The 17,495-nt window shown below is 35.7% G+C and overlaps 2 protein-coding genes across 3 annotated transcripts; one reads left to right on the top strand and one right to left on the bottom strand.

Moving 5' to 3' along the window:
* Window positions 1-1,759: 1,759 nt before the first annotated feature.
* On the top strand, window positions 1,760-6,543 carry LOC132195921 (uncharacterized). 2 transcript variants are annotated; one of them, XM_059618221.1, is made up of 4 exons: window positions 1,760-1,950; window positions 5,538-5,573; window positions 5,637-5,908; window positions 6,087-6,543. In XM_059618221.1, the coding sequence occupies exons 1-4, from the start codon at window positions 1,809-1,811 to the stop codon at window positions 6,111-6,113; spliced, it is 477 nt and encodes a 158-aa protein (XP_059474204.1). In that variant the 5' UTR covers window positions 1,760-1,808; the 3' UTR covers window positions 6,114-6,543. The 2 variants fall into 2 exon arrangements, with proteins under 2 accessions (XP_059474204.1, XP_059474205.1); XM_059618222.1 differs by having other exon boundaries at window positions 1,777-1,902.
* A 50-nt stretch (window positions 6,544-6,593) lies between these two features.
* Window positions 6,594-17,162, bottom strand: LOC132196267 (protein fem-1 homolog C). Its single transcript, XM_059618800.1, has 7 exons — window positions 16,779-17,162; window positions 11,487-11,646; window positions 10,039-10,239; window positions 9,657-9,875; window positions 9,200-9,389; window positions 8,060-8,714; window positions 6,594-7,665 (listed from the first exon to the last, which is right to left on the bottom strand). The coding sequence occupies exons 1-7, from the start codon at window positions 16,836-16,838 to the stop codon at window positions 7,255-7,257; spliced, it is 1,896 nt and encodes a 631-aa protein (XP_059474783.1). The 5' UTR covers window positions 16,839-17,162; the 3' UTR covers window positions 6,594-7,254.
* Between the last annotated feature and the right edge of the window lie 333 nt (window positions 17,163-17,495).

Here is a 17,495-nt window from a genome sequence, read left to right on the forward strand (position 1 = left end):
TGAAAATTCCTATATGGCACTGCAGTCGTTCTATGTGTATTTTAAATGGGCATTTTGCAGCGGAAATTGGCTGAACTTTTTGGTGTTTTTGGAAAATATGGGGTATCTCTTAAACATTGTAAAATTGAAAGTTGTCAGAAGGGGGCTCTGACAGTCCTTTTTTGTCAAATTCTCACTACCTCCCAATAGTCTTAAAGGGGTGAGGAGAGGCCGTTTATTACAAATTCACACACACGCGCGCGTATGTGGTGGAAAAGTCGCGGTCGGTCGGGGTTGCGACGCTGCTCTAATATTCAACAGGTCTATGCTCACACAAAGAACTTTGTTCTTGGCGGAAAGGCGAATTATTCAGGTCAATAAGGAAAAAGGAAAGGGAGAATTGGGAGCATCAGGTGCTGAGAGGGAGAATCATAATTATATATTATGCGTTCTGAGTTCTGATTCTTGGAATGTTTGATCTATATAAAGAATATTCTGAGAAACCAAATCAAGTTTGCACATGTATGTGAAACGGCTTAATAAGACAAAGGAGGAAATTTTGAAATTAAATGTTCAAAATAAAAATATTATTTCTACAAAAACTGTGTATTTATAAATTGTTTTCATTGATAAACAAAAAAATTTCTTTATTATAAGTCGTTTTTGGGGGAAAACAGGAAATTCGAGGTTGCACAAAGCAAACATGTCAAGTTTGTGTTTTGCGTGGGTTGCATACCCCTGTATATTAAACGCTGAGGCGCTTTTGGCAAATTTTGCTGACACCCTTTGATGCAGAACCGAAAAATTAGGATTCCAAACTGTCTCTCTGCCAGACCCAAGCGTGCCACTTAATAATCCTAGAGTGCGGTTCAAAGATATTCACCAACATGAAGTAAAGAGAATTAAAGCATGAAGTACCTATTTAATATAATCACGTTAACGCAAATACACGTGCCCAAATAAAAAATATCAGTGCACGTCATTATTGGTTTAATCAACAAAAGAAAAACATCATGATCGATCATGATGAAAGAAAACATTTTTTGCTTGTTTTCCATTGTAATATATCAAAACACATAACCTGTCTTTTGCAATCCAATTGAATAAATTTTATATGAATATGTATGCAAAAACTCGCAATTAATGCAAATAATTATTTTACCTGTACATAAATCGAAATTAATTTAAATTAATCAGATAATTTAACAAATTAACATGTTAGAAATGTTCTAATTAATGTGAGTAAAAACTTAATATGCTTAATTCAAAAGGAATTTATATTCATACTTTTAATTTAAACTTCTTTGTGAATTTCTTTTTAGAAGAAATTTCAACTTAAATTGATTTTCTGATCAACTGAAGTCAAAATAATTATGCAATTCGTCAAAATAAGTTTTTCTCTTTTTTTTTTAAATCAACAGGAATTTACAAAATTATAAACATTGTTATTATTAAATTTAATCATTTAATCATAAAGAAAACTTGAAGCATAAAATGAAATAAAAATGTGAATTTGCAGGAAAAAACTCATGTTGCATTTGTGCTTGCCAAAAAAGCCAGCAGGTTTTGTTGCAAATAAAACATGCTCGCGTGCGTGTCAAGAAGCTTAATTAAAACAAATAATGCGAGGATGTCAAGCGACAGGGTTGAAAAATTAAAAAACGCGTGTCAACGTGCACGCGGATCTGCCATAGCACCGGCGGCCAAAATTCGGTAATGCGCGGCGCGGCGGTGGTGGGCGGCGGGGGACGCTTGCGCCTCCTGCACCCTCCGCCACCCTTATAAGGGACGACCCGCACGGCTTGGGGTGACTCTGGTCCTGCAGAATCATGGGGCACCACCAGCCAACCTCTTCCGCCAGCCTTCTCGTCTCCGTGGTCGCCATCGTCACCATCTCCTGCCTTCTCCCCAACACAGCCGCAGGTACCCCAAAACGAATTTCTCCAGGCCTAGCACCAAAATTTTTTAGGGGTAACAACTTTTGACTTTATATATTTCGCACGTTGTTCTCACTCTCAAAATCTTAACGTTAAAATTTGCATGGGAATGAAACATATTTGAGGCTAAATTTCTAACTTCTTTTCTATAATTGTTCCCTTTTTCTAAATTATTGTGCAAACTTCGGACTAACTAATAATTGGCATGTCTTTGAACGGCTCGGGGAAAATGTCTTTTCCGTGACAAATGTTTTAGAATTGCATTCAAGCAAAGCACGTTTTGCTTAAAGCTTAATGGAAAACTTCATATATACAAAGGAATTAACAGAATTGCTTATTTCACAATCAGCGGAGTAGTTGAGAAAAGTTAATGCTTGCGGGTTTTTAAGCATTAAAAATTAAGCAATAATCAGTATAGTTTTAGATTTCCTTTCCAACTATTCCCCTAAATTATTGATTCTCTTACATTTTAAGTTTCACAGAAGCTTTCAATTTCCATTTAATAAAGTAATCTGACATATAAATATTCCAAACTATTCTTCTTATTAGGAAATTACAACAAATTTTGTATTAGATGGAAAAGTTATAATGAAAATCACTGATAGTACTAAAATGTCCATAAATTTTAGATAAAAATAGAACAATTTCATTACATTCATTCTGAAATTAATTCCACGCAAAATCGAAGGAGCTAAGCATTAAAATGAAATCAATAAATTTTTTTTCACTTCTTATGTGTCTTATTTTTGGAAATTAATATTTTCTTAAATTGTGTGTCTGATTTACGATTACATAGATATATAATCAAGAAGTCTTTCTCATTTTCCTCAAATTTGCACAAAAGCATGACTCATTATGGGAATCGGGCTAATTTTCCTCTTATCTCGGATTGATGTTGAGAACAAGCATATTATTTTAAACACCAATTATTGTGCATAAATTGAGCCCTTAGAGGTAACAAAAGTATTGTCTTTCATATAACAAACGTATTTTCGCATTTTCTCTTAAAAAGGTCTACAGATTTTACATATTTTATATCAAGGAGATCGAATTTTTACCTCCGATCTGTGGGATTCACTTTGCATTTAGATAAAATATCTTCTTCAAAGAAAGACTAACCCTGTTTGATGTAGGCTCTGCGTTCACGTTGAGTAGAAAATATGACTGGTATGGGGATCTCTTTGTTTGTTTTGCAAGACCAAAATTGATAAAAAAAAAAGTAAAAAAATTCATTATTTTTCGTACTCTGTGGAATACGAAACAAAGCTTGTTAACAGTGTAAAAAAAAGATTGGTATGAATTTTATGAACGTATTGCCACTGGCGTGCGAAACTTTACACAAAATTAGTAAAATGTTGCATGAATAGGCAAACATGACATTTTTTTCCGATTTTGAACAATTGAAATTCGGCGAGGCTTTAACAATGGCGAAAAAGCCGTTTTGATTTGATCCAGAAAATGATGTTTTCATTTGCTGGTTAGATTTTTACACTCAAATGATAATCATTGCACAGCTTCTATTATAAAGCGCGACACGTATGTAGAGTAAAAAGGAAGTTTCTTTTTTTCAATTTTCGTTGGTCATTGCTGGAGGGTCAAGGTCAAAAAATTTAAAGTTTATTTGACAAATCGACACCACCACTAGCCAGAATTTTGGTAAAGCTTCTATGAAAATGACCCCATCCTTCACAATGAAAACAGTTAATTTGTTCTAATTTTTTACTCCTAATTTGACCCCTCAATGAATTAATTGAAGTTCAATAGTGAATTAAAATGCAGACTAAATGAAAGGGAAATAATTTATTTTTGGCAACAGAAGGTGCATTTTTGCGATGTACTTTGATTGCTTCCTCTTCATCGCAGTGGAGGAAACTCGGGGGGCGGATCTGTCGCATCCGCACACCTTTCTCGCGGGGTGTTTGCAAATTTCCTCGTGCGCGGCTCGATCAGCCACAAAAGGGCTGAAAGTGCCACCCTATATCTGACGGAGGGCTCGTGTGTCTCGCACGTTTAGTCGGCCAGAATGAATTGTTTAAAGGTCCTGTGTGCCCCTCGCGCGCTTTGTTTCAACTCTTTTTTGTTTGCCACGCGCTCTTTGTTTCAACAATACAAACTAATACGCTTTGCTTCCAGGGGCAAATAAACTGAAAAAAAGGACGATAGAAGACTGTTTTGCATTACAAACGAATCGGAATCGCTATTGCAAAACCAGATCTAGTGCATCCAACTGAAGCTAAACTTTAGGATCAGTGCAGAGAAAAAAGGAGATGAAAAACAGCTTTTAATAATTTTAATCAATTTAAACTCCATAAAATTTAAAATTCATTTTATTAATGGAGAAATATATTCAAAATGGAAACAATCATTAACTTGCTTTTAAGTTTGGAAAAGCTTTTGAACAGTACAGTTTTTTTCTTCAAATAATCCTTTTTTTAAGAATACTAATTTGTGACGTCAATAACATGCTTCGTTGATAAATAAATGAAATATAAATTATAGATTCTATAAATTTAATTTTATCTTGTATATTTTTTTCTTAGTAATTACGGCCTCAACATGCTTTTTGTATTTTCGTGGTTATGTTTTATTTTTTAACTTACCTCCAAGCATTTTGAATTATGTTTCTCTAAGAACAGTTTTTATTTTTGTAAAACGTCCTGAAAACTTTTTACAACCAAACAAGTTCCAAAAGTGACCTTTTGTATGGGCAAAATGCTACTACCCACGCCAGTATTCCAGTGCCCGCGAGTGCGTACCTTTTCTTTCGCGAGAAGTTCTTGACAGAAATTTCCCTAGAGGCTTCCAGATGTCTTTTCCGTTAATTACAAAGTCGTTAATTATATGCTTACTTAAGAAACGAGCATTGCTTTACATAACACATTGTAAGCTAAAATATTGTGGTCTCACCGGACCGGAGAATGAAAAAAAATTTATGCATTTGAGTTCATTAAATTTGCGTAAAAATGCGAGCAAAAGCAGTGCGTCACCTCGTTATAGGGTTTGAACTCACTCATTAATTTGAACCACTTGCAATTTCACACTGAATTAATTCTGAAGACGAGGCTGCGGAGCCAAAAAAATAAAGTAGCATATTACTAGGTATAATCCCTGAGCGCAATTCCTGATGATATATGTACGCATTTCTCTGCATGAGCAAAGCATTTTGACGAATCTCTGTGACGTCCTAACCTTGTAAAAGGGGTTTTGGGTCCTCTCGAGCGTGCATAATAAGTATCATCAGAAAAGCGAAGTGGTTTGATATATATATATAAATTTAATTATAAGAAATTTGCCTTGTAATTTAGTAGCAAATTGTTTTATCACTCAAATTATATTTAAGTCAAAATTTTATTTATGCGTTGTTATAAATCAATATTTGTTTTTCTATTGTTGATAAAAATTAAAAAATTTTCCAATGCGCAAGGCCATGAAAAATGTATTTATGAATCTTTAATTTCCTAAACTTGGATATGAAAGTGAAATCTGACATTTGCCAGCATATCTGAAAATTTTCTAAATATTGCATGGAAGGGGAAATAAAAAAGAATATCTTAAATTGATACATGAAAAATATATTTGATGCAATTTGAAGATATCAACATGCCACGTTTTTGTTGACAGGATCCTGCTTGCAGTACGGCCACTCATGCTGGGGAGGTGAGAGTAAAGATTCTTTTTCCCACTTTCCCTTGATTCTTTTTCTTTAATTTTTTGACGCAGCTCACGGCAAAAGAAGCAATTTCCCGCCGATGGCGCCGCCCTCGGCAGACTTTGCGCAGCCCGAGATGTCTTTGGCGGCGCCAGCAGACGAGCCCCCTGCGAGTTGGGAGCCGCCAGAAGAGTCCTCGGCGCAGGACGATTTGGCGCTAAAAGAACCGTGGCAACGACTTCGAAGTCCTTCTCACCTTCGATTGGGACCGCGGGGGGTGCGCCGAGCCGACGATGATGTGGACTACGAAGTGCCACCCCCTCGCTGGATTTATAAAATAATGGTATAATTTAAACTTAGCAATTTAGTATTATAATTTATTCAAATTAATATTCTATCTAAAGGATATTATTATGTTATTAATAATTTAAAAATTAATTAACTTTTCTGGTTTTGGATAATTTCAGTCTATATTTTCATGCTCTTTTATGTGTCTGATATAATTTTAATTAATTTCTCAGAGGCAGTCTGCAAGCAAATCGGACTAGATGATGCGTCTTTGCTGAAGTTATGAAACTCTTCCAATATGTAATATAATAAACACACAGAAAAAAAACTTATTTACTTTTGCTCTCCTGAACACCACCTCTTCACAGGCTGGCATAGATAGGGTGAAAAGGCGCTGTGCAGGAGAGCAGCCGCAGTAAATATTTTAACTAAAATATATAAATAAATTTTGTTTTTCTAAAGACCCATGATTTTTAAACCCACCTCAAGTCAGCAGCGGCTGGGCTGCTGATTACTTTATTAGCTTCTTGTTCTGCAACCAAAACTCTTGCAGTGTGACCCAATTGTCACCATGCTATTCATGATTTAAATGTGTTACTTTAATAACAATAAATAATGATGTAGTGCTTGGAATAAATTGATTTGTTGACAGTTTGTCTCTGTGTTTAGCTAATAAAGCATTCAAATAGACTGGGAGTTATTTTGTAATAATTTAAGTAATAAAACCTCAGATGTTCGTTTTACTTGTGATTCTGTATTTTGAAGCTCAAATTACAAAACAAGCTGACAGAATTTAATCGAAATCACTGAAACAGTGCACCAACCAAATTTGAATGCCCTCAAATATACCACAAAAGTTCATCTGCGCACTCGCACAAAGTTACTCATTAAATCACAATTCCTTAGTTGCTAGTATTAGTTGTAACAGGATTTCTCCCATCTCATTAAATTAATTAAATACATCAGGGTTAACACAAGAATGGCGAAATGTCTGATTGAGAACTTTCTTGAATGCCAACAATCCTCGCAATATTAGGCAGCGCACTTAGATTTATTAACATTGCAATACTTCGGTAGAATATTTTTAGGATTATGTAAAATTTAATCGACCAAAGAAAAAAACCGTGAAACATTACGAATACTTTGAGCATCTGTGAAAGATGTAAAAGCAGCAACCAGCGTGAAAAGGACCAAAGGTTTCCAGTGTGGTAAAACCAACTTCGAAGGGTGAGTTATGAACAAACGAGAAATCATTGAGAAATAAATGTATCACGTAGATTTCCATAGGAGTCTTCAAGCAGGCGTTTTTTCATATTCTTTTTTTTTTGTATTCAGTAAAATTAAAAAGCGAAAATACACGTTTCTCCCCTGCAGAGTTCAGAAACCATCGGCAGTCGCTTCTCAGTGCATGGCGACGAAGGACTCGAGGCGGACAGGGATGTGGCCCTTGTAGGGGACCATGTGCCTGTTGATGGTGCGGGCGGCAAGACACATGAGGCTGGTGTGCCGCACCGGGTTGACCAGGTCCAGCACTTTCTGGTCTTGCAACAGCTGCGCGAACGTTTTGCCGTTTTTGTTGACTAGATCGAGGTGGACGTCGCCTTCGACGAGCGCCTTGGCCAGCGCTGGGGTGCACGGCTTGGCCAGGGCGGCCACGTGGAGGGCGGTGTTGCCATCCACGTCTCGAGCGTTGGGTGCGTGGCCTGCCTTGAGCAGAAGGGTCACCAGCTCTGGCGCAGGGAACTGACATACCGAGTATCTCTTGGCCACGGAAGAGTCACGGGAACAGGCAATGTGCAGCAAGGTGAACCCCTGCAAAGAATTAAAAGTAAATTTATCATAAATTAATGAAGTTGGAAATAGAATTATAACTAACAATGATAATCATTTTATTTGCTAATATAGTTCAAATTAGTTATTTTTAGATTTCAATACATAGTTTTAAACTGATTTAAATTAAATGAATGTTCCGCAATGGAACACAGAAATAATTTGTAAATAACTGATTTTATAGTAATATATTGAAAATTATCAATCACGCCATTTAAAAACAATGAAAAATATGGTAATTAGATTTATATTCATAAAAATAAAGAAAAAATTAACAAATATAAATCATTGAAGCCATCGAAACAATTCTTAAATGTTCTCAAAGAAGACTTTTTAAACAGTTAAAATAATTTAATTTTCATTACAAAAGCCTTACTTTATTTCCAATTGGCCACATCTTGACAAGTTCTTTCGTGAGTTGGAAGAGCCGTTCAGACTGCGCTGTCTTGAGGAAATTCATGTGCCTGGCGAGGAGGCAGCAGATGTTCATAGTGAGCACCATGGTGCGGTGCAAATGACCGACCGCGGCATTCTCGCTGCTCGGATTGGCCATTCCAAGCTCGAGCTCCTGCAAGGCTTTCTTGAAGACGTTGAGGATGTCGTCGTAGGCGACCGGAGGGATTTGTCTTCCACCTCGGCCACCCGAGTTGCTGTTGCGGAACCGAGATCGCTCACTGATCATGAACGAAAATAGTTCGGTGAAGGAGAAAAGGCTGCTCTGGGTCATCGGGTTCATCGGCTCGAGAATCTTTTGCTGCATGTCCAGGGCGTAGTTCCACAAGGCGATGCATCGGTCGAACTGCCCCGCGTCGGCGTACACGGCCCCTCTGTACCGGACGTAGTAACTTGTGTCAGGGTGGACGGGGCCCAGGATACGCTCCCGGATCAACAGGGCCTGCATTCGGATCTCGTCAGGGTCGGAAACCAGTTCTTCCAGTTCGTCGAGGTTCAGCACCTCCTTGGCGTTGTTGTAGGCGTCCACAGTTTTGGCAGATTCAGGTTTTAAAATAGGTTCTTTGCCGTCGGCAAATCTGGAAATATCAATAAGCCAAGTTTTAAGAATGAATTACAAAAATGATTTAAGATTTTTAAGTTTTTCTGATTGCTTTTCAATATTTGAATTGGATAACACGGGAAATTTTTATGAAAGAAAGTAATAAAATGAAGCTTTAATACTTTTTAATTGTTGTTAAGTTGATAAAAATTAATTGATTTAAAATAAAAAGCCTTTGGTGAACTTAAAAAAATTATAAAATCATTACCTAGAACTTAACTTCAATTAAAATATAATTATTGTTTACCATTGGATCCCAATTTTTCTAATGGATTTATTTATAAATTATCATTGAACCTTCATTAATAAATGTCAATGTATTTAATGTTTTTCAAATTTTATTAGTGCTTAATTTGCTTAATTTTCTATTTAATTTCATTTTGATTTTAAAGTGCATAGAAACATTAAAAAAGTCATTAAATTAAGATTCAAGTTTAATTTTTGCGAAATTAAATTACGTACCTATCCTCCATGGCTTGTCTCCAAAGGGAAAGCGCACCCATCATGTCTCTCTTTTTGTCCACATAAGTTGCCCCTAAAAGCTCCATAGCATTGACCATGTCCCTCCTGGACACCAGGCCTGGATGCTGCTTGAAATACTCAACAATATGGGAATGGCCGGTCACACTTGCTGCCAACAGAGGCGTCATTCCTGAAAAGGAAAATACATTTCTCAATATTCTAATATTATCTGTCTATATTCAAGACTTCAAGACAAGCTAATAGCTTCATTATCTATGAATACACACATGTTGACATTTCTGAAGGTAGAGGTCATTTCTTTAATCTAGCATTTAAATGTGAGACCGGCTCAAGAGTAAACAAAAAAAGTATATATTTAAAAAAGAGTTGATGACCTCTAAACTAAATTATCGCACAAGCTGAGGTTAAAAATACAATCTGGAAATTTTATTGTTACCGTAGGAGTCGACTTCAATAACAGCGCCGTGGTGAAGAAGGAGTTTCATGATTTCCAAACTTCCACTCTCGGCACAGTCGTGGAGGGCCGTGTTTCCTTTGACGCTCTTCCTATTGACGTCTGCTTTGAGTCCGATCAGGAATTTGGCAATCTTGATGTGGCCCTTGTAGCAGACGATCATCAGACACGTGTGACCATGCCGGTTTGCAATTTCAATGTCTGCGGAAAATACGTTTAATTTAAAAATTAAACATTAAATACAAATATCCAAATAAGAATAATTTAATGTGTCATTTTTCTTCCTTTTTAAATTTGATTTAAATGAATATGATTTAAAATTGTTTTTTTTTTTTAATTTAATAAGTGGATCTGACAGGCATACCTGCGTTGTGCTCAATGAGAAATTTGACAATGTCAAAGTGGCCGTCAAAACAGGCCGCCCGCAGCGGCGTCGAGTTGGTCTTGGTGATGCTGTTGACGTTGGCGCCATGCCGCACCAGCAGCTTGACCACGGCAAGGTGTCCGGCGGCCGCCGCGCACCACAGCGGAGGTGCGCCCTCGATGGTTTCCCCGTCGAACACGACTGAACAATAAAATGCGGTTAACAAAGTGCAACACATCCGTAAACCACAATAAAATTACGAAAGAGATTTCTCAGATGATCTAACGTTAAAATCGGAGGGGCCAAATTAATTTTTATTGAAGGTCGCTTGAACTTTCTAATAAACAATAACACCGGCGTGTGGCAGACGCCGATTTTAAAAAGAGGTGCCGCAAATAAAGGACCTTGACCGCCGGCCTGTTGAAAATCTAGGCCGAGGGATATACATTTGAACCTAATGAAATCATCTAAGGCTGCTCATCGCGTTTGTTGACATCCTTAATTGGCTGCAGCGTTTGTTTTCTGTCTTCTTAAGGCGTGCTGCACTCTCTCGATGTGGTGCAATTAGATTTATTAAAAGGAAGTCTTTACGCGCGCGCACACGTCACGGAGCAACGAGACAGAAAACCACCGCGTGAATAATTAACTTTAGCACGCAACACTGGCCACCAACAACGAGATAAATATATTTTTACTGATAGATTTCCTGTTAAATGCAAAAACCGGGCAAGTCTCAATCTTGAATTATTCTCTTTTTGTCAAAATAATTAAATGCAACAAAAACGAGTTCTACGGTACTTCCTGGATTCTTTTGAAGTGTAATTTTAATTGCAAATGTCACGTGAGAATGCTATTTTGGGAAGAAGACATTCCCACCCAGTGTCCTTGGTTGACAAGGGTCTTTATCATTTCACGTGTTCCGCGTTTTGGAAAAAAAAAACAGGAAATTTTCAAATGAGACAATAAAAAAATGCGTTACATTTGATACTATTTAAATATAAAAACGCATAATTTATCAATGTAAATTGTCTTCATATTATTTTTAATTTTTTTTTCGTTTCTTGTATTTAATTATCATCAGTTCACTATGCGGCAAAGTTTCCCTTGTTCATGAATCCGATAAAATTCCCTAGCAACTAATTTAAAAAGATTGAATTTTGAAAATATTTATAAATTTGTAAAATAAATTTGTTCAAAATTTGCAATAAATTATTCCTTTTATTGTAGTATTTATTAATAAAAAAGTAATTATAGATCAATCTGCCGACATCAGCAAAGTCTATTAAATTATATTTTTAAATTAACAAAACTCTATTCCAGAAATTTTAATGATGAGAAACATATTCAGATTCAATAAATTCATCAAGGTGTTTTATAGTCTTTGAAGTTTTGCAATCACGGAAGTCTTGTAAAAAAGCTATTGGCTATTTCTAGTATTTTTCTGTTACCTGCTCCGGGCTGCTCGATGTCGGCGTTGCACTTTTCGATGAGGTACTCAGCGACGTCGAAATGTCCATACCTGCAGGCCATCACCAGCGGCGTCGCGTTGTTCGTCTTTGACGAGACCAGCATCAGAACCTCAGAGCGCGCTCTGTGCTCCAGGAACACCTGCAATAATTTTTGTAAATCTAAATTTAGAATTAAGGAAGAACAAAAAAAAAAGGTGAACTAGTTTTGGTGCAAATTGAGCCCGTGACGGGCGATCGCTTTTTTCAGGTAATTCACTCAAAGCGGCGCCGGCCGCCGAGAGCAATTAGAAGGAAAGGTCCCTTGACGAGACCTTGGCAGGTGAAACGCAACCGAGATATATGTATTTATTTTCATTCGTTTCCAACAATCTGACTCATGTTTCTTTTTATTTGCAAAGTGTAGAAATAAATAAATACAAACTTGACGCGCCAAATGCACAGAATAGATGTTATATAACTTAAGTTGCCAACAAAAGATTACCTTTTCCTCAAATAAAAGCAAAGTAAACATATGCAAGCGTTTTGCAATTGTCTGAAGAAACAATTGAAACCATAGATAAATTCATAATATTCATCAATATGCAAAAATTAATAATTACTTTAAAATAAATTCGATACTTGATATTGAAGCCATTTAAGTTTCATTAAGATTAAAACTATCAAATAATTAGCCAGACTAGGTATTAAAATTTGTGATAATTATTAGAAAAAATGTTTTTTCCAAATGTAAAAAACCCAAAGAGCATTTAACTATTTAAATTTTTGTGTCAATAAAAACTGAATGAACTGTAAATTCAAGTTAAATGAATGGCGAAGCATAAGATTTAAAATTAGCAAAATGTGAAAGGCTTTTCTGAGCTTTTCCTCTGCAGCAAGAAGGCTTTGGTGACGCCACACGGGAATTAAAAATTATTAAAAAGGCTAAGACAGAACCGGTTCCTTCCTTTTTAGTAACAAGCTGGTAAATTTAGCAACAGATATACAAGTATAAAACGTGCAATTGAACTCGACTTTTACTGATTGAGCTAAACGAAACAGGATGTTAACTAGGTTGTTTGCCTCCTAAAAAATGAGATACCTATTAACCCGTTATTATCTAATTTGGGTTTTTTCAATATTTTAATGTTCTCAGCCATTGGGAATCCCGGGGAATCCCAAATGAAGATTTGGAATTTTCTCATGCAGATCACGGACGTTGGAATGGATTCACGTGATCACAACTGGTAAAAACCTGCCAAATAATTTTTTCAGGCAAGACAGCGAATAAACATGATAGAGTTTAGAAAAAATTGTATGAAAAGTGCAACAAAATTGGTTTTTTCGGTTGAAAAAATATCTTCCCTAAAGTTGAAATGAGATCACTTCATAATGAACCCAATTAAAGAGTCATTAAACTTTCTAGAGAGACATTATTTGTGTTATTATGGCATGGGACACCATACGTGATTATTTCTGAGAAGAAACACTGATTTGGGCGAAAGTGGTTTGCAAGGCCCACAGCCGGCAATGACATAACCGCACTAACTTCTGTAAGAGGGAAAAATTAAGATAGAAAAAAATCGTGACTTTTTCCGTTTTGCTGCAGCGAATGTATTAAATATAGAAGGAAGATTTTTAGAATGGTGGAGGCATTCAAGAGGTCACTCAGCGAGCGCTCGCATTCAAGGCGAGAACAAGACCTATTTTATTCAGCACCATCCTTGACTGCCGCTGCGACGACGACAAGGCGACCTTGACAGAAAGGCCCGCTCCATCAGACGAAAGCGATTCCCGAAAATTAATTTTTAGTGTGTCACCGACTGGCACAACTCGCGGGATGCGTGATCAAAATATTATATGATAAGACAAAATGATCAACCGAATTTTAAATGATTTATTTCTACAAGAGAGTGAATTTGGAAAAGGAGAAAGTATTAATTGTTATTTTAATTAAATGTCTTCCGAGTTCGGAAATGTTCACATTGAAAAGTGATGGCGATTGTTTCTTTGCAAACCGCTCTCATCATAGTTAACTGGCTAATTAAATTAACACTGAAATACTAATAGAGGCGCCACCGCTGTGACGTTTTATTAGCCTTAGGTAATGCATTGTGCTGGCAACACAGGTAAAAGGCGCAAATCGCGCAACGCCCGTCTTGAAGATGAAATTGATCGAGATAAACGGAACGGACGAGGATAAAAGTTGAATAACTGCGATAATTTTTTGCACGTTGCATAACTGCGCAGTATTTCGTAACCGCAGCCAGTTTTCCTCCTCAGGATAAAGATCTTAATCATCCACACTTCTTCTCCTTGCGATTAATTTTCTTGTTCCTTTCTTCTTACAATTTTCGGTCTAGAAATTAATAACTTGTTGCAAATTAATAAGGATAAAATCTTTTTGGATTTTTTATCCGGAATATGGGCGCCTAGTTTGCTCATAAAAATGACATATTTTTCCCAACAATTGAAAAATTCTTCAAACATTCGAAGGGTTGAAATATTATTTCCCCAATTTCTCATCAAAACAATTTATTTTTAACCTGGATAACTCGGGATAACTATTTTGACTGAAAATTTTATTAATTTTGTTCAAAAATTACAGTTTTCCTGCTTAAGGATACTTTTACAGGATACTTTTATTGTTATGGTAGAAATAAATTGGTTAATTTCACCATGGAATTTATATTTTAAATTCATATTTGCCACTTCATTGTCAAATCAAGATGGAACTATTCCCTAGAAACTATCAAAGCTAAATTTTTAAATTTTTCTCCATTAAAAAAGTAAATCCAGGAAATTTATTTAGTCAGACTTGCTTGAGCGTGAAGATAAATTTGGCCATTTTTAAAGCCATAGATTTCTATTTTGGCAAATACAACATTTGATAAGAATTTAATCTATAATCATGTTCTATGTTGGCGGAAAGTAAATATTATTCTCCATAAAAAGATACGCAGTTCAATGGACCCACTGTGTCGGCAGATTTGAGAGACTTGATATTAATTTTCTAACATACCCCGATTTTTTTTTCTCACGCCTCATGTCCAATCAATTAGGCACAGTCGGAAGTGGACAAAGTGGGAAGAGAGCGTGAGAAAAGCAATCGAATCAATTAATGCTTAAGTAATGTTTGCGTGTCCGAGGTCGTAATATTTGTACCAATGCCATTGTCTTCACAGCCAATTTAAATATATTTAAATGAATGCCTTTTTCTCAAACATTTGTCCAACAGACCGATTTGTAACTGACCTTTGAATAATAATCGATTGGATCTTTTCACAATTAAATTTAATCGCGAAATTTTTCTTCCATGATTAAACCGGCCTTTTGCATAAATGTTGATTTCACTTACAGTTACGTCGGAAATGTCAGAAGACCGTTGAACCGCCATATTTTCCATTTTATATTCGAAAAGGGCATGCAATTAGCGGGCGCCGCCAAGGTCTGGGATTATCATGATCGGCGTTTACTTATTTCGACTTGAAGAAAAAGACCTTTTTCAATGTCAAGCCGACTTTGTGTCTAGATTGGAGGCGAATGTTTTTGAAACGAGATCTTGTCGAGGAAATTGGAGAAAATGGAGCCTTGTTTGCTGACGCGAATTGCGATCGATATGCAAAATATTCCGCCAGCTTACAATGTTATCCAAGAAAACAGATGGAATTTCAGGCAGTACAGGAAGTAGTTTTGATTAATGAAGTGAGCTTTGAATGAATGAAAAGAAAAAAAAGACTAAATTTAAGAGCAAGACAGAAAACAATTTATTTCCTTGTAGAAACAATCATTTTGTATAAGATTAATGAAGGTATCAAATTCAGATTTTAGAAACAAAATAAAAGGTGAAAAACTTAAATGACACGGAAATCTTGAAATAAAATTCAAAATTCCAAAGATTTGATTTAATTTATTCACAAATTTTATTCAACTTTCTTCTGTTATATGTTTAGAGGAATTTTTTTCTGGAATCATTTCTATTTTAAACTCGTTTAAGCATAAAATTTCAAATAGCTTTGAAAATATCATAATGGATTTCATAAGAAGTGCAAAATCTTTTTTTTAACAAAATAAATATAAAAATAATTGACGAAATTAAACTGATTTGATCCAAAAGATTGAACAACATCAAAGATATCCTTAAGCATTCAAGAAAAAGAATGAAATACAGTTAATTAGAAAAAAACCATTTGTTTTACTTTTCAATTATTTACAGGGAAATTTTAAATCACCAAAAAATAGAAATAAAAATTGTAGCAAACCTTTCTTTTACAAAAAACGCGGAATTCATGATAGAAAAATTATTTTTCAATTAAGTTTAGATTGAAGTAAAAAAAATCTTTTGTTCTCTGCGCTAAAACGAGCCGCCGGATTAGGAAGAGGAAGCAAAGTGTTGCCGTAGGAAACAATTATTACATAATTAGTAGCAGCAGCTACGAAGAGGAACCACCTTGATGGAAAGGCTGATATAAAAGTTTCCGCAAAAAAATGTACAATCTTTCTAATTTAAAATTCAACTCTGATTAAAATCATTGTGAAAATAGGATAAATTTAAGGCCAATTTCCATAAATGATAATTACTTTTTTAATTCAGCTGAATTTAATCACAATTATTCTGCAGCGCAAAACCTTCTTTTCACAATAGGTATTCTTTTCTTTTTTTTTTTGTTGTGCACCGACGCTTTAATTGAGCGCGCCGTCAGCTGATAAACAAAATTCTGCGTCACACTCTGATTCATTTTAGGAAAGACTTTTTAAGAGTCAAGCTGTTGTGGTTTTGTTACGCAGATCAAGCGTAATAAACTCGATTCTTAAAATATAACCATAAATATGTCGAGGTGAAGAAGATGATTCATTTGCAAACGTGAACCAGTTTTTTTATTTTATTTTGCAAAACCAACCACAAAGATGACTCCACGCGACACCTTTTAAGAAAGATAATCTCGAACACGATTCTTATCACAGCATAGAACTATATTGTTGGTTTTAATTAAATTTCCCCTAGAATTAAGACGGAAAAATAAAAACATTCCAAACAAATTTTATATTTAATAAATTATGCGTAAAAAAATTACAAAATCAGCTTTTTGTTGTAAAATGTTTCCAATTAAATGCTCTCTTATTTATTGATTTTAAAATTTAAAATTAATTTCATTTCAAAGGATCAATATTATTGTGAAAATTTTCAAATAAGAAACAATGAGTAAGAAATTTAACAAAGTCTCGTGTAAAAAATTGACTTTTCAGCCAACGTTTTGTGTGATCCGAGACCAAAAGCCAAGGTGTTTTTCGTACCTTCAGGCGACGGAGTTTTCCATCCCTGGCTGCTGTGTAGACGACACTTTTGAAATCCATGTCCACGTTAATCGGCTGTTGGTCCGAGAGGAAGATTCCGTTCGTCGTGCTCTCGGTCAGAAAAATCAGTGGTGCGACGTATCCATAGCTGGGACGATTTTATCACGGCACAGAGCGACGCTCAGTTCATCACTAATTTCAGCGCGAGTTGACCTCTTATCGTAGTGGGTGGACGACACACGAACGACCTGATATTATGCAAGCCGACCGCGTAATTTACTAAACACTTTCACTGTTCTGGTCTTTTGCACGAATGCGAAAATTTGCTGGCTGCTCTGAATTTGCTTTGCTCGCTTCTCAGCACTTCCACTTGGAGAGCTGCCCCCCTCTAGCTGACTCGGCGGTGTCCGATTGTTTCGACATTTAAAACCGGTTTAAATCAATTTTTTTATTCTTTTTCCTGCAAATTATGAATTTTGACTTATTTTTAAATTAAATAATGCAAGAATAACGGTTTTATATCTGTTTCTGCTTAAATTTATGCATTAATCAACAATTTTAAGCTTTTTATTGAAATTAAACAAACCGGTTTTTATACATGGATGACGTAAAACCTCCAGTGCTGCTTCTTGATTGGCTTATAAAATTAAAACCTCCGTGAATTTTGTAAATCGACTCACGATTGGTCTGTTTTCTCTGTTGGCGCCGAGGAGGCCT

This window comes from Neocloeon triangulifer, unplaced genomic scaffold (genome assembly GCF_031216515.1).
Source record: "Neocloeon triangulifer isolate White Clay Creek 2 clone unplaced genomic scaffold, ASM3121651v1 ptg000011l, whole genome shotgun sequence".
NCBI classification, from domain to species: Eukaryota; Metazoa; Arthropoda; class Insecta; order Ephemeroptera; family Baetidae; genus Neocloeon; species Neocloeon triangulifer.